Source organism: Epinephelus fuscoguttatus, linkage group LG16 (assembly GCF_011397635.1).
Source record: "Epinephelus fuscoguttatus linkage group LG16, E.fuscoguttatus.final_Chr_v1".
Taxonomy (NCBI): domain Eukaryota; kingdom Metazoa; phylum Chordata; class Actinopteri; order Perciformes; family Serranidae; genus Epinephelus; species Epinephelus fuscoguttatus.
This window is the reverse complement of record NC_064767.1, coordinates 10,805,712-10,823,804: the sequence shown is the minus strand read 5'-3', so window position 1 is coordinate 10,823,804 and position 18,093 is coordinate 10,805,712. Positions and strand designations below refer to the sequence as shown.

The window sequence follows — 18,093 nt, the reverse complement described above, 5'->3', positions numbered from 1 at the left end:
GACAGTTTTAGGGAATAAAAATTAACCTTTATAACCAGATGAAAGGCTTCTAAACTGAATGAGGCTGCATTGAATATACGGATCCAGGAATTTGGAGGTTTCTTTGTTTCTAGCGATGCAATCAGTCAATGCATTTGTTGTGATGGTAAAATTAAGGAGATTTAAGCTTTGCATTGATCTTGGAGGGAGTGACTGACATTTGAACGTCTCTGTCACACACCGGATGAGCACCCTTCCCTTCCTCCTCTCGGCCGGGTTGGTGTGTCTTTCTTCCGGCTTGCCGAAGAAAGTTGAGGGAGGTTCAGCGGCAACTGGGCTTTTACATAATGGACAGCCAGGGAAGGAAAGTGGTGGTCTGTGATAATGGGACCGGGGTAAGTTTGCTGCTTTGGCCCGACACGCTCTCAAACCGTGGCTCGCTTTGAACGGAGCCGTTATGTCGAGCGATTTGCTGAAACAGGAAGTGGGGCTGTCAGCGTCCAAGCTAGCTAGCGTTAACTGGGTGGCTAGCTAGCTAGCTTGTTAGCCTGCTAATTTTCATTCATCCGGACCCGACACGGAAACGGCACGTAGGGTGGGTGTAAATGTCGGGGTAAAAGCTGAATACACAGCTCTGGCTAAACCTCCCACAGTAGTACAACCCCCCAAAATTAAGGCAGACGAGTAACTACCAATTTGCTACCACTGGTTACTAAGCTAAAGCAGCTAGCTAGCCTGCTAATTTGCTGCTAGCATCCAACAGCTGGCTGTCTGGTTTATACTGTCTGGCAGCTGCGTCGGTCATGTCTGTGATTTGTCTTGCAAACAATGCATTGTCTACAGATTCAGTATTTGTCTTGCACATTTGATTTAACTATCAATGACAGCGGCTAATGTTAGTTTTTTTGTCAGCTAGGTGTAACGGTAGCTAGGCCGTGTCAGGTTAATGAACCACCTTTTATGTTTTCCTGTTCAGCAGCAACTTCCCGGATAGAAATGTCACCTAAGTTGGAGTTAGTCAGGTCTTTGTGTCGTGGAAATACTACACCGCATACTTTATTTCTCTCATGCACCCGTCCTCAATCAGCTTTGTTTTAACATGTCCTTACTGGATAGACGAGGGCTTTTGACGGTTTGACAGATACTCGAGGAAATTCTAGGTGTGTCATGAGAAACATTACGAAACAGGCTTCATTACTGGCAAATAACAACCGACCACCAGCCCAATGAAGGTCACATCTGCACCACATGTTTTTGTGTGGTACTTTTGTCACAACCTAGCTAGTTGGTTAAATAGTCCATTAGATATTATAAAGTAAGATAAGCCCTTATTGATCCTTAGAGGGGGGATTAAGGTGTTGCAACAGCACAAGGACAGGAACAGGTGCAGATGAATAGAGAGGTAAAAAATAAAAGAGGTATGTATGACTAATATAAGAGTAGAAGTAAAAATAAGACCATTACAAAAGTGACACAGAGGTGTCAATATTGGCAAGGAGTCTAGTGTTATTTAAACAGCCTACACCAGATTAATATGTAGTGGGGCTGCATTTAACAATTGTTTTCATTGTCGATTAATCTGTCAATTATTTTCTTGATTATTCGATTAGTTGTTTGGTCTAAAATGTCCTTCAGTGTTTCCCAGTGCCCAAGATGACTTTCCCTAAATGTTTTGTTTTGTGTACAACCCAGGCATATTCAGTTTACTGTCACAGTGGAGGAAAGAAGCCAGAAAATATTCACATTTAAGAAGCTGGTATAAAGAATAGAGGAAAAAATATGAACTATACCAGACCAATAAGACAAAGACACAAAAGTGACATCATGGTATGAGTAATAGCAACAAGTCTAGTGCTATGTAAGCAGTCTGCACTAAAATAATATGTAATGGGGTTGCAACTAACAGTTATTTTTAGTGGTGATTAATCTGTCGATTAGTTGTTTAGTCTATAAAATGTGGGAAAATGATGACAAATGTCCTTCAGTGATTCCCAAAGCCCAAGACGACTTTCCCTAAATGTTTTGTTTTGTCTACACCCCAAATATATTCAGTTTACTCTCATAAAGGAGGAAAGATACCAGGAAATAATCACATTTACAAACCAATAAATACTCAAAAAAATACTCAAATTGTCAATTTAGTTGGTGAATAATTGACAGCTAATCAATTAATTGTTGCAGCTTTAATGTACTGTGATTAAGTTAAGATTCTTTTCTTGTCTGTATTAATATAGAAAAATAGAAATATATCCTGTGTAAATGGTCATTGTAGTGTTTTTCTAGTCTTAGTGAACACTCAAAGCCTTACATCACAAGCCATAATTCACCCATTGAAACACACATTAATATACTGGTGGCAGAGGTCACCATGCAAGACGCCACCTGCTCATCATGACCATAACTAGCGCTAATTATTCACACACACAATTACGCACCAATGGCACATCACAAGTGCCCAAGGCCCCAGTATAACATATTAACAACATAGTATAGTAAGATGTAGGACAGTGTAGTATGAGGTATAGTGTAATTGTTATAATGATATTAGGCTGGTGTATTTAGGGGATTTTCAATCTGCTGTGGTTTGTTGACAGAATGAGCAGTTTCTACCCCATCCAGTGTACAACATAAACTTTGCTGATCTGTTCTTTTGTTAAGGAGTTACTCATTGCACACAGGTTTCTTTTAGTTTGCCATGACTTCCTTTCTAAACCTTGTCAGCAGTCAAAGAGGATGTCGGCTCAGCATGCTACTGACTAATAAGGCTTTTTTGAGATACGACTTTTTCAAGAGCTGTATGCAGAGCTAGAAAAAAAAATTGCCCTGTGTCAGGGTTGAATTGAGAAGTCAGGAGGAAGTGAGAGGAGTCTGAACCACAGCCACATATGTCACCAGCACATTTTTAGAGCTCTGATGAATGCTGTTTCACATCATAGTCCACTGTAAAATCTGACAGTTGAACTTTTCTTCACGCTCCTAACCAAGCACATGCAGCTGCAAAACAAGGAGACAGACAACTCTGAATTGTTTGTTTTACTCGTAAATTTCACAATCTTCCCCTAAAACTCACCATGGGAGTTGAACTGGTTCTGTGAGATGGTTATTCACACAGCAGCTGATTCCAATTACATTGCAGACAGAATCGGGTCACCTCAGTTGTTTTTCGTGAAATTTTATTTAACCAAATTCCTTTGTTGGGGAATTACAGGAATGATTTGTGTGGACTTAATTCTCAAATTTTACTTTAATCAATAAAACCCTGCCTGGCAGATCATCCTTGAATCTACCCATTGACCCTAACAGTTTGGAAAAAAGTCTTAGGTCAGATTCTTTAATGTAAAAAAAATCTCTTAGTATTGGTTTAGATTATCATAATCCTTAATTCTTTAAAAAACATTTTGATGAATGACTTGTGTCAGTATCGGTCAGCCCCATCATACTAACATTCAAGATCTGAGGTATACATTTCTATCACTGTGATGGAGGCTAAAGAAGGCACTAGCTGCAGATGTTCACACACATACATGGAGGTTCTGGCGTGGTGACGTCGGTGGTTACATTTTTATCTCCGTCTAAATGCTAATTAAGCCCACTGTTATCAGCAGGATGACTGGGATGTTGTCTGGCTGTATTGCACAGTTTATCTCATCAGTGCTCAAATGTATTTCCTCACATCACTTCCTCTGTGCTCTGCTTTTCTTGTCTCTCTCCTCTAGTTTGTCAAGTGTGGCTATGCAGGCTCCAATTTCCCAGAGCACATCTTCCCTGCGCTTGTTGGGAGGCCCATCATTCGCTCGACAGCCAAAGTTGGAAACATTGTGATCAAGGTAGGAGCTGGTCCACCTGATGTTGCTGTTGAGTCATTTGACCAGAAAGTCTTGATTTCAAGGGCAAGACCTGGTCAGGAAACCGCAGATGAGACAAAAATATTATCTGCAAACGAGTAAAAAAGCAAGATATATAAAAGCACAAAATCAAAGCCATAGACTGTCTAATTCCCGTCTAAAAATCTGTTATAGACTCATGGTGAGCTCCAGTAAGTGTCATTCAGTTCTCAAATCTGTTAGATAACAGAATCAATCCTCCAACTATAGCTCTACTAGCTTGTTTTAGACATCCTCCTAGTATAAACAAGAGTATCTCTAGTGTATTCCTGCAAATATGAAGTCTTTGAATACTGTGATTTTGGTAATGATCAGCTGATTTGGCAGCAGAGGTCTAAATGTCAGATGGTTTCCCATTATTTTAGCATGAAACCTATCTTTATCTTTCTCCTGTTCTTCCCAATTTTTGGTTTATTCATCTTTTTTACTTTATATCTACCTTCCTCTTCCTCCATGTTTTTTCCCCCCTGATGAAGTAGAATGCCCAGAAGATGGTAAGTTCAGGTTGGTGTGTGCCTCCTGTTCTTGCCTGCGCCAGAGAGTTGTGCCATGTTTTGATCTCAACCAAATTAAACTCTTTTTTTGTTTTGTCTTAGATGTTTGGGGGTTTTTTTTGTCCAGTGTCTTTTCTTCATTTGTTTTCTTTTATGCTTTTTTACTCACACAATGATCCCATTTTTCTGCATCCCGACGAGTTGTTGTTGAGTTTGAGTGTTGGCCAAATGAGTGGCAGCGAGTCTGATAGATATACAGCCCTTACGTTAATGCACTTCTCTCTCCAGGCTCAAAGTGTTGTAGAAATGGCTGTGATGAATCAGAGGCCAGCTGTTATCGATGGAGTGCTAAAAGAGATTTTGGACCGATTCCATTTTTCAGAGTCTCTGATCTGCTGGCGCATCCTGACAGCTAACCCCAAATCCTGCTGCTATTTAAGGACTCAAATAATCACAACAGTTTTCAGCAAAAAAAGAACTTAAAATGTCAGCTGCAGCTACAGTAAGTGGTGTTAAATGCTAAATGTTGTGTACGTATGTGCATCACAGATCTAGTTGCCTCACTGTGATGATGCCACAAACATATCTAATTTAAGTTCAGAGTATTTGCTTTAGCATCTGCGGGTGTTTCACCTTTACAAGTGCAGAGGAAGTGTCCACACTTGAGGGTGCATAGCAGACAGCTGAAAGTCGAAGACGGAAGCACATCTGTTTTTCTGTTTTTCTTTTTTCCTTTTTTTTTTTATTGAGACCACATGGAGGCAATGGCTGTGACTGGTACTTTGTTAATGCCAAAGCACACAGGATGAACCCATAAAATGGCTGCCTTCAGTAGGCTTTTGATGTCTCCAAGTGGAACGTGAGATGCTTGACTGTGTGGCTAACACTAAGCTCTAACCCAGCGGTTGTTTACATTGCCAGGCTGCCTTGCATGCAGCTAGTTGAATGGTGCTAAAACAAGTGGTTTACTGTAGCTAGAGGGAAACGCAAGTGTTTCCAGGTGTAGATGCATGGAAAAAGATGGCTTGTGCATGTTGGGTAACTGAGTTTTAAAGCAAAAAGCTACTTTGGGCGAGGACATTACTGCAGCTGTCGTCATCTAACAGATGACTTGGCTTGATGATCCAGTTTCTCTGAAATTATGTGACCAGCAGGCCAAGCGGGCAAATTAAAATGACTTACTTCATTACCACAAACCAATACTCAGTGCTCATCTCTACTCCCAGTGACTCTGGATGATGCAAACTGGCTTTCAGAAGTGGAGTGCAACACTGCAGAGCTTCTAAATATTTATGTCTGCTGATCTTTGACCTCTCTCGCCAGGACCTGATGGTGGGGGACGAGGCCAGCGAGCTGCGCTCCATGCTGGAAGTCAACTACCCCATGGAGAACGGCATCGTCAGGAACTGGGATGACATGAAGCACCTGTGGGACTACACCTTCGGCCCAGAGAAGCTCAACATCGACTCTCGCAACTGCAAGATCTTGCTGACCGAGCCGCCCATGAACCCCACCAAGAACCGCGAAAAAATCATTGAGGTATGTTGACGATTATTTCTGTATGTGTGCAGCTTGGAGGTAGTTTTGTAGTCTCGTGTAGGGAAGGTAAAAACAACTGTTCTAACTATCTGATGTTTTCTGGCTTCTCCTGCAGGTGATGTTTGAGACCTACCAGTTTACAGGAGTCTACATTGCTATTCAAGCCGTGCTGACACTGTATGCCCAAGGTAGGGAGACAGACGTGCATGCTTTGCTCTGCAAGTTTAATCAGTTTCCTTATCACAGAGATTTTGCAGGTGTTCTATTCCAGCAAACCTGTCACTCATAAATTAGATTTCCCCTGACACCAGAATTATGTCTGTGTTATAACTGGCAAATTAATAGTAGTTGAGGAGCTCAGAGGCAGACGGCTTTTCATTTTAATAGTAGAAATATTCTTATGTGGTTGTATTTAACGACCACACCTTTGTCAAAGAGTTTGTGCAAAGATTTGTTTTATGAGACGACTTGGATACCAGATATGTTTCTCTTTGTGTCAGAAAGTCACATGATTATCATTTCATAATGCTCCAGTGACAGACATGATATCCTGGCATTATCCAAAGTATTAACATGGGTTAAACCAACCTTTGTGGTGCTTCAGGCAGGATCAGATGAATTCTGAAATCATCTGAACCCACAGTGAGCCTCAGTCTGTGTCTTACACACACACAGCTCTACATGATGTCTGTGTGCTGCTTTACTGTTGTGTCTCTGAGGTTATTACTAACAAGTGAGCCATTATTAGCAGTTGATTCTTACGTTAGATGTGTTATCTTTCCAGGTTTGTATGTTTACCCAGCCGACAAGGCTAACAATCAGTAGCCCAAAGCACACACTGGTTAAAACTCAGAAACAAACACACCTAGTTTGGTAGGATTGTAGATGATTAACTGTAGTGTGTGGGTTTTTTTTTTTTTTTTTCTTTTTCAGGCCTTTTGACCGGTGTGGTGGTGGACTCGGGAGATGGTGTGACACACATCTGTCCAGTGTATGAGGGCTTCAGCCTGCCGCATCTGACAAGACGTCTGGACATCGCAGGCAGGGACATCACCCGCTACCTCATCAAGGTATCAGCCATGACAGACTCTCAAATCAGATTAGCAAAACACACAGTCAGTCGAGTATATACTGTATGAATGTGTCAATTTGATTGATTTAAAAATCATGTGGGTTGATCTTCCCATGGTAGATTTTAGATAATAAGACTTCACAGTGCTGCACCATTATAACGTACTGTAGACCATCATTCTACTTCTAAAATACGCCTTTTAATTCATATTTTAGGCATTTTAGTGTAGCAAATGTGTTCGAGTCTAGTCTTAAAAAATGGGTTATCATCAAAATCTGGAATTTGACAGTGTTGTGATGCTCTTTAGAAAGGGGAAACCAGCATCACATTCTTTGTAAATTAAGTAACAGGGTCTTAATTATGAGAAGACCTGTCACTACCACTAATTCTTATTTAAATAAATATAAATATATTAATATTCTTTCTGACCTTTCTCACCTTCTTTTTGCTCTTTCTCTCCCATCATCATTTGCCCTCGCATGATGCAGTTGTTGTTGTTGAGGGGTTATGCCTTCAACCACTCTGCAGACTTTGAGACAGTGCGCATGATGAAGGAGAAGCTGTGCTACGTGGGCTACAACATCGAGCAGGAGCAGAAGCTGGCGCTGGAGACCACCGTGCTGGTGGAGTCATACACGGTATATACTTGCATTTTTTTTAATTTTCAACAAAATAAAACGGATAAATCTCACCTTAGATTTGAATTTAGCATAAAATGATTTGAATAAAAACTACCATAAGTGCACAGGTTGTTGGTACAGTCACTGGTAGTGCCTACAGATGAGGTTTAGGATGTGGCTTTTTGTACAGTTTCTAACAGCTGCGGAGCTGGTGTTTGTGGTTGTCATTTCATTAGGTGTGCCGACACAGTAACTAGTGTGAGGCCAGACTTAAAAACGAGTTGCCACCCTCATATAGATATTCTGTGCATTATTCACTCAGCTGGCATCACATAAGGGAAAAGGGAACTGGATAAACATCAGAAACATAACAACAGTGCAAACAGTTGACTTAAGACCTAAAAGAGAAGTTCTAATAGATCGCTGATGCAGTTTTTATGAACGCCAACATGTCTCCCCTTGTGTGCTTGTGGTAGCATGCCATGTCGTCCCACTTGCTGTACCTGTTTCCTGCCGTCATCTCTCTAATTAATGTGCCATAAAACAACCAAGAAAAAAAAGAACACCTGCGATTAAAGGACTGCAGTATATGAGCTAAATCAGAGATATGGGCACCAGAAAATCAGCCAGGACGATGATACCCTTTTGTTCTTGATCCAGTTTCACTCAGGATTCTTGAAAGATTGGTGCTATCTAGCAAACCAGCCCGCTTTTTCACCAGTTTTAAGCCTAACCATTGTGAACAAGGATGCGTCAGCAATATGGTGGATCACATTGATTATTATCATTAGTTACAGATATTTGTTTTTATCCAATAAACAAGAGTGGACCAACCATTAATGATAAGAGGGCAATTAGGTGCAAGATTACTTTCTCTTTCCAACTTGTAGAACGTGACGGGCACACTGATGTCGCCACAGTTTGCACTTCAGGTTGGGGAAAACCATCTGTTGTTTGGTTCCAGCTGGGAACCAACATTTTGCTTTTGAAACGTTTTTTGATGTTGTTCGAAATGCTCTGAGTGGTTTAAAATAAAGTGCGCACATGGGAGTGAAACCCGTTCCATGTTGGTGGAAAAAGGAGTATCTGAGACTGAATATGAAGATGAAGAAGGCAGAGGATGTTTTCATATTTGGGATACAAGTGTGCATTAACTGCTTTTTTTTAGGTTGGTCATTTCTATGTACAAATGCAATATATTTTTAGCCCTCTGGGATTGGGATGAGTTTCATGTTTCAGCTCAGAATAGCATTGTAGAAAAAAATCACTCCCAACGGATTTGTTACTCAGAAGTGGTAGTATTTTGAAGTAATCAAAACTTAATGGGGTAACCAAATCTGTTTCTGTGCGGAGCTAAGTAGACTACCACATGCCCCTTGTTGGATCTGTTGGCTGCTTCAGGACTGGGCAGTGCTGCTGACTAACTGTTTTCTCTGGGACTCAAACATATGGGGGTGCAGTGCTCCTCCACCAGGCTTGCTTTTCTTTCCAAGGCCCTTTTCCCTGCAGAGGGAACCACAGAATCTAAACGCAGGTCCTGAAGTTTGTGTTACTGCACGCCTTACCGAGCACATGTTGTGTCTCAGAGCTCACTGACCGTGTGTGTTTGGGTTAGTGTAGGCGACTGTGTGTGTGTAGGTGTGTGAACATGTATGTGTAAGTATCGTTTTGTGTGCCGAAACAAGGAGGGCAATGTAACTGTGGCCGAAGGGCCCTGAACTGTGCGTTACATCATTTCCTGTGCAGCCACTTTGCGGCGGTGGCTGGGCTCCACTTCCTCCCACTGCCCTCGGCTGAATGAAGCCTTTTTATAGTCACACACACATTCACTCTGCTCAGTTTGGAGTCTACACTCACTGCGCTTTAACTCGCTGTACAACATTATGCAGCAGACACACACACATTTTTCTTTTAAAAGGCTTATTGAGAAGTTACGACTTCCTTTCATACATCCCAAACAACCACTGAACAGTATCGTTCTAATTCTTAGATTCAAGATTTATGACTCTCTGTTGAGTCATACGTTAAATCCTACCTCTTCAGTGGTGTCATATTTTCTTTTTTTCCATGTCTTTTCATCTCAACCCTCCCACACATCTCCAGCTGCCAGATGGTCGTGTGATCAAGGTGGGAGGAGAGCGGTTTGAGGCCCCTGAGGCTCTGTTCCAGCCCCACCTCATCAATGTGGAGGGTGTCGGAGTGGCTGAGCTCCTCTTCAACACCATCCAGGCAGCCGATATAGACACCAGGTGAGGCCAGCGAAAGAGTATGGACACACTTCAGTGCCAATAAAGATACATTAGTAGACACTATACTGAAAGTGACTGTTTCCACTCTTGAGCACATTAATACACAACATTTATAAGCCACAGATATGCAAAATGGTGGTGTTGGCCCAGCAGAGCTCCCACTGAAGCAAAAGAGGGTTTTAGATATCAAACTAAATATTTCTTGCACACCAGAGTTCTGTATGGAAAGTATGAAAATTGATCTTTGGGTATGTAAAAGAGTGGAAATAACCAAGCAAATGTAGGTATGGAAACCCAATACGTCATTATTTAATCCTGCTGTGTGAGCTGATGGGTCTGTTTTGTATAATTCATCTTAATTCACTGAGGGACGTAAATCTGCAATGTCTTCAAAGTACATTTTCAACATTTGTGGACTTTTCTCTCCTTGGGTGCTCTGCTCTCACCCTCTCTCTGTCTCCCCATCATCAGGCCTGAGTTCTACAAACACATCGTGCTATCAGGAGGATCCACCATGTACCCGGGCCTGCCGTCCCGGCTGGAGAGGGAACTCAAGCAGCTATACCTGGAGCGTGTGCTCAAGGGAGATGTGGCCAAGCTTTCGGTGAGATATCAATCCTTAATTTATGATTACACTGTTGAGTGTGTAAAGAGCATCGCAGAAGGCCTCTGAGCTAAAACTGCTCAGATGTGGTTTTCAGTATGACTTTGAAAACAGGTCATACAACATTAATTTTCAGCTCAAATTAGAACTTGATTAGTGTCAGTGGCACTGCGACCAATTCATTGTACACTCAGATGAGCTGAAGTCTGGCTTCACTGCACAAGGCCTCCCAGTTGGTGTGAATTCGTATTTCCAGTTGATTCTCTGGGTTTGTTTAAGTTGGCCTGGGTGGGGTTTCCCATTTGCGAGAGAGCAGTAAAGTGCCAGAGAGTTACAACTACTTCGGGGAACATATTTGAGTCAGTTTAGTGTGTAAACAGTGACTGACACCTGACAGTATCTCCTTTGTCACGATGAGGTTAACTCCCTAACACTGAGAGTTCACAATAGAATAAATTAAACACCTTGAATTATGGGCAGTTACTACTTGAACCGTATCCATCTCAAACACATCTCTGAGGTTTAAGAGCAAAGTTTACTATCATGTTTTGTCTCAGAGTGGTGCAGTGTGCCTAGACCACCACCAGGTGGTGCTGGAGGTCAACAGACATTCAATTAACTTAAACAGAGCACTTTTAATAACAACATATGTGAGGTTCACTTCCCAATGATAAATATTTGTTTTGGAAAAATATCCCCACATCGCATTTCCACTTCAGTATCCCAAAGACACTGATGATTTTACTCCGAACTATTTTGTAAACAAAGGTCTACAGATGACTCATGAGTTTAAAAGCAAGTCATTATGTGCTTTACTTTTCTGCCCACAACTGCAGCCGGCTTCGGTTTCTGCGACTGTTTATCTCATTTTCGAATTCAAGTCTTTATATGTAGTGATAGTGTTTTTCATATGTCCTTCATGAAAAGCAAAATGTGTGATCCCTAAATATTTTTATGCCGAATACTTCCAAGATGGCTGTTAAAAAGTTTGTCATGTATTCTCTCACAGCGGCCAGCTTGAATTCATGTCGGTTACAGTGTATTCCAGTTGATAGGGCCTCACAGTGGGGAAAAAAGTTATCAAAACATGGATAAAAACGTTGTAAACCATTCCTGTCGCACATGGCAGTTGTCTGCCATTCCATATGCTATCTTCCAAACAGTCAAAATATTGCTAAATACACCACCTCATTTGTATTTTGCACTGTTTAGCTGTTTGTTTGTTGCTCACAGCTACGTTTAGACAGCTAGCCACGTGAGCCCCAAACAGAAGCTGCGTCTTTCGCCCTATTTGGTGAAAATATGAGTGTTTGGAACATACTGAGCATACAGACGGAGAGCAGAGAAGTGTGGCAGGAGTGGTTTGAGAAGTTTGTGTTGATGTTTTGATGCTTCTTCCGTCTTAGGAACTTGTCACTAAGTTTGAACTGAAGCCATCTTTCAAGCTGATTATGGGTGGAGTGTCACGTTAAAGCTGCACCAGCTAATATTTTAGATTAACAGAGGATCAAATTATTGTATGTAACGTGAAATGTGTCACTCATGGTGACAAATCAACAGAGAATTAGAGCTCTAGTTCCTTCAGCTTTTCGAAACCTTTTAGCATCTTTAAGTTCATTGTTTTGGTTCATTCTCACCGCTCTCATTTGAATGGTGTTGTAGAGTCCAAAGCAGAGCTAAAGGAGAGTTAACGCTGATGTACATTTATCAATTGACCCAAAAAAGGCTAAAAAATAGATGCTAATACGACTCTGTATCTGCTGGATGTTAGAATGTTGTCAGTGTTTGCTCGCATCTGCTCTATCAACTTTATAAGGTGATAATTATTTTCATCAATATTGTGTTTACAGCTTGTTTTGCCCCCATGTGGTCTAAAACATCGGCTGGTGTTAATGCAGGTGGAACGATTGCCTGTCATAATATTTATTGTCAGATTGTGTCTACATATTCTATCAATATCCTCATGAAAGGATCCCATATCTCCCATATCCAGTAGCAATATGGCACTGTTCCAATGATATACATATCTGGTTTTGTTCCCTTTTTTTGTTCAAACACAGTTCAGTTATGATGCCATCTTTCAAGTTTGAAGTTTCAGGTGTCAACTTCAAATATTAGTCCCTCCAGCTGTTTTGTTGAGGTATAATGATGTATTGTTGCTTATGCTGGTCGAACCAAACTGCCTCGGGCACCAAAATTATGATAGCTGTTCTCGTGTTTGCTGTGGCAGCAATTCCAAATTTTGATTTGAATGTACAAATGCTTGCAGGGTATCTGCAGGTCTCCGAAGGTCTTTAACTTAATTTTCAGACATTGTAAATATTTACCAGTCGCAACGGCTGGCATTGTTTTTCCCTCGTGATTCGTTGTCTGTGTCTGTGTGTGACACCTATTGTAGCAGGAAGTACCCGTGAAGCCATTTTGAGTGTTTGTCTGTTTATATGTTTGTCTGTGGACAGATTTTGTCAACGTGATAATGTCACAATTGTGCAAGATGCAGTCAAGAAACTTTACAGGTGTGTAGTTGGAAGTAGGGGTGGTTTAAGTCACGCATCGCTCTATCGTGGCTGGAGTGATCCCATTGCAAGATGGTCTCTTGTTTTCTCTTGGTTGCAGAAGACCAAGAGATTTTATTGACTGCAGGCTGTTGGGAAATGTTATGCACCCACAAATAAAAAGCAGGATTGTTTTGACAAACGATAGTTCAGGCAGGAGGCTGTTAAATCCTTGTTGTTGAGTTTCAGTTGGTACCATCATGTGTCGTCAACCATGTCACGACTGCTACCTACGGTAGCTTTAAAGCTCAGTGTGTCAGGATGGGGAAATGTTGATTTTAGTGAAAATGTAGTCTGACTCTCCAGGTGTAGACTGGGGCTATAAGCCTGCCATTGGTTGGCGATCTAGGCCAGCATTCTCCCTCCCATCTGCTGTTTTCAATATCCCCTTCACTTCAGGAAACAATAAAAGTCGAGCTAACAATCTACACCCGGAAAATGGCAGGTTTTGACAAAGATTTGGATCGTGCAATAAGACATCCCAGCTTTGTTGATTCAGTGCATTGTTGTAAAGATCTGCAATAAATAAAACAACTTGTCAACGCACCTCAAAAAGCCCTGATTGCGTTTGGCAGGACTCTGGTGCCCGATGTCGATTTTCTTTTCGGTTCTTCTTCACACAAGCTTCTATAATATTCACACAATAGTCATAATAATGTTCTGCAAGAGCCACATACAGCCAGCAAATCATCTGCGCTTGTAACAGGTCCAGTGAGCTCCTTCAGAGCTGAAGTATAGTCAGGATTCACCTCTTGGGCACCGATGATCAAATAATGTCTTTTTTATCAGTGAAAGATGAATCTCACAGTCAACATACGTCTGTTACTGTTTTTGTGGGAGTTTTCTTTGGCAGAGAATTAGCCATTTTAACATGTAAATGTTCCACCAAAACAAGTTCACCCCCAACACCGTCGCTGCATCCTGGGCTTAGAGCTGCACAAGATGATTTGTGATTGGTTTAAAAAATATATAAATAAGCCAGAGCTTTATTTTCTCCCTATAGCAGAATGATAATCAGTGCTTCCAAATCTTTCTCTAGTGCTAACACAGCGCCGTGGAGATAGATCCGGCTGCGCAACACTTGCAAAAACTTAAATGACCTTTAATCAATTAGTTATTAGAATTATGCACATATCGGTTTCCAGGTCACATTAATAAGAATTATTGTTATGTTCTGCTGGGAAGTACGAAAAACAACGTGATATAATAAGTAATCTTGGTTTTTCGTCATATTTTGGCCGGAATGGTTGTGAAACATGTTGAAATGGATTTTATGTGGTCCTAAAAAGATCTTTAAAAAGTCATTAATTTAACTGGATGAACTAGCTTTTAAGCCTCTGGATCGAATTTTGATGTTTATGACTTCCAAGTTGAGGGAAAACAAAACAATGGGACACTTTGAGCTGCAGCTTGAACTCGGCCTCAGACTGCAGGACAGCTCTTTGTTGCACAGGGCCGTCTTTTATGTCTCCGTGTCCCCTTGTCTCGTAGAAATTTAAGATCCGGATTGAGGATCCTCCCAGGCGAAAGCACATGGTGTTCCTGGGCGGAGCTGTGCTGGCCGACATCATGAAGGACAAGGACAACTTCTGGCTGACCCGGGAGGAGTACCAGGAGAAGGGAGTCCGTGTGCTGGAAAAACTCGGAGTCACCGTCAGATAAAGCACTGGACGGACAGACCGCACACACACACACACACACACACACACACACACATATATATACAAACACACACATACATGACATGCACACATCTCCCCCTCGCCCACATCGCAGAGTATATATCTATTTATCCCTCTTCCTCTCTCTTTCGGCTCTGATACTTCTCAAACATCAGAGGGAATCAAGCCGTCACCTCCTCTTCTCTCCCCTCTCTGCCTCTCCTCTCTCCTGGTTTGGGATTGGCTCACACTTTTCCTCGCAAGCCCACGAGAACAAATTCCATTTTTGCAGATTTACACTGAAACCCCTCCTTTACTCAAACTACAAATTGAAAGGGTTAATGTTGCTCTGCTGGTGTACGTCTGGTGGAGAAGGTTAAAACCAAGTCAGGAAATATTAACTGTGCTTGTTTACCTCCACATAGGTGTGTTGTGAGATATATTTGGCAGGTAAACTCACCAGCTACTGCAGCAAGTGTTCAGATAGTTTAGTTTCCTTCCTTTGATTCAACCTCTGGAGGGGATAAATTGATGCAAAGTTTCTCTAAAGCGTCTGTAATATCACAATCAGGGTCCACCACAAACAGCCACGGGCCGCTTTCAGCATCTGTTCCAGGTGAGCGAGAACTGATCACATTTTTATGTCAGTTTTTATAAACGATATCATGACTTTTTCTTTTCTGGGAGAGGGATTACTTTTTGTTCTGCTTGTACTTTTTTTTTTTTTTGTTGGAGTTCAATTTATATCTTAACTTTTTTGTTTTTCATTGACTTTTTTTTTTTGTTGCTGTGCACTACTACCATTGTAAATGGAGTGTATTGTGGTAACAGAAGTTCCTCCATGTTTTTATGAAGAATTGATGGTTGATTTATAAAGGGACAAATACACAAAGGAAAGCCCCTGAGCTTGTCACCAGGTGTGTGATGGTACTTTGGGGTTTGTGGGTGGTGAGACAATGGAAGGGGTGGGGGTGTGATACTATTTGTTCGTCATCAGACAGCCTCGCCTCTGCCTCCTCTCTCTCTCTGTGTAAATCTCAAGCTGAATGAATGGGTGTGAGCAGTTGTAGCAATATTACAGACTGTGTCGACGCCATAGCACCTCACCCGTCGTATTCACTCAGATCCACCACAGCACGGAGGCAGTCGCAGGCTGAGGATGAGATCGATTTGAATCTGGGTGCAGCGCTTCGTTATAAACTGGGAATATAAAACGGTATTTTATCGACGTCGAAATACTGTTGAGACCATATTTAAGTTCTCCAGTCTTTCACTCCCAACAGTCGACTTAATGATTACTGGAGGCACTTCTATTTTGAGTATGAAAAAATGTGTATATTTTTTTTTCTCTCCTCTTTCCATGAACGTCTATCCAGTGCCAAGTGCAGTTAATGTTAACTGGATCTCATGTTTTAATGTCTTTCTTTTTGTCACTGTTTTTGTTTTTATTTTCCTGTGTTGTTCATAGCATAACTGCCTAACGCTGATTTAAATAAAGAAAAGTGATTTATAAGGATGTCTGTGTGGTAGCCTCTTTTTTTTTACTGCGTTATATGAGTAAGCATATGAGAGAAATGTGAAACCACAGTCAAAAGATTGACTCTGGATGTTAGTCTGAATAGATGATTTAGTAAACTTGTAAACCCAGTGTAGTTCACTGAAGGGCTGCAGCTAACAATTATATTCATAACTCATTGATTTTCTTGACTAGTTGATTCATCATTTAGTCTACAAAAAGTAAAAAAAAAAAAAGTGTTAAAATGGCCATCATAATTCTTAAGAGCCTAACTTGATGTTTTCAAATGTCTGTCTCACCAGCAGTTCAAACCCCAAAGATGAAATCATGTTTGACATTTTTGCTTGAAAAATGATTTAAACTGTCTCCAGATAATCAAAATATTAGCCAAATAAACATTCAGCTCCAGCAGCACCCCCCAAATTCGTTAGGGTGGCCAGATGGGGCACCTGAACATCTTGAGGTGGTGCACCAAAACCAAAAGCCATAACTGAATTTCAGGAATTCAATTTCAGGAAACACAAATACACAGCTTTAAATTAAAGTAGAATATTGATTGTAAGGAACCTAGCAGTTACTGGGAACGAGGCTTCTTAAGTTTAGGGTAGACTTGTGGGTACCCAGAGAACCCATTCTCATTTAGGTATCTTGAGGTAAGAGGTCAAGGGACCCCTTTGGAAAAGACCATGTCAGTTGTTCACTCAGTAAAATTTAGTCCAACTGGAGCGTTACTTAGCTCCCTTCTCTATAAGCCTACATGGTTGGTATCAATGGACTGCTACTTTAACAATAGCTTAAAAATGAACAAACCACAGCCTCTTTAAAGGCAGTAAGGTCGGCCATTAATGATTTGTGCCAAGGGGGGACATTAGGGGGCCGGCAATTTTATCAGGATGGCCACGTTCCTTCTTGGCTCCTCTTTGGGGGCTCCACTGTTCAGCTCTAGTTCACAGTAAACAGTGTTTCCACAGTCATTTCCACTTCCCTTGAAAAGATTGGGAATCCTCTGTACATGCTTCATGACTACACTGAATTCAGCTCTTATTATTAATGTGGAAGTTTTAAAGAATAATTCTCATGTATGCAGTGTACACAGATGAGTCTTGTTGCCCAGACACCGTCAGCAGTGTGACACCAATCACACCGAAATTAAGCATTTAAATTTATCATTCTTGACAAAACCCCAACTAAGATCTGTCACCATGACAACAGAGCGCACCCACTCTGCTCCTGAAGACCATGCACTATAGTTGAAAGCTCTAGGAAAAAGCCAGCTCGTGGGCCTAAATAAGCTGGGATTGTTTTGTCAGTCAGAAAAATGTTATGAAACACAGAATATCATGCAAAGCCTGTAATGACACGCTCCACTTGTTGACATGCAGCCAGTCAACTCCAGTTGTGAGTCATCTCTGGGCTGAGAGCAACAAATTGATTAAAACAAAAAAAGGAAAAGTTCACTGATAAACATCAGTAAAATCATAAAAGAGCTGCCAGAGAGAACTGATTTCCAAACCTTCCACTGCTGCTTCTGTTTTGTGTTGGAGCAGACCTTGAAAACATTTCCTGCTCGTGTTTGACTTTTAAAGCGAGACTATGTAACTTATAAAGAAGAAATGAGACATTCCTTGTCTTGCAAACAAAAAGTTGAATTCATAAACAATAAAAAAGCAATAAAAAGCACCCTCTCTCGACTTAATTCACTGACCTGTGCTGTTGCTACAGCCTGACTTTGTCTGGTACAACCAGTAGTTTATGTTGACTAATGCTAGTTCATGTCAGCAAACTTGAGTGTCAGGAGGCCCCTTGCAGCCTTCACCTGCAAAATATCACTCAAAATAACAGGTACAGACCAGGAAGAGACTCAAAATGACCACAAGGAGACATAAAAGACCATAAAGAGATGCAAAACAAGTACGAAGA

General features: G+C 41.2%; 1 protein-coding gene across 1 annotated transcript; it reads left to right on the top strand.

The window, feature by feature from the left end:
* Positions 1-217: 217 nt before the first annotated feature.
* Positions 218-16,173, top strand: LOC125903211 (actin-related protein 2-B). The gene is made up of 9 exons (XM_049599983.1): positions 218-374; positions 3,696-3,806; positions 5,681-5,896; positions 6,012-6,084; positions 6,830-6,966; positions 7,457-7,606; positions 9,692-9,837; positions 10,309-10,441; positions 14,488-16,173. The coding sequence occupies exons 1-9, from the start codon at positions 327-329 to the stop codon at positions 14,656-14,658; spliced, it is 1,185 nt and encodes a 394-aa protein (XP_049455940.1). The 5' UTR covers positions 218-326; the 3' UTR covers positions 14,659-16,173.
* Positions 16,174-18,093: the final 1,920 nt, after the last annotated feature.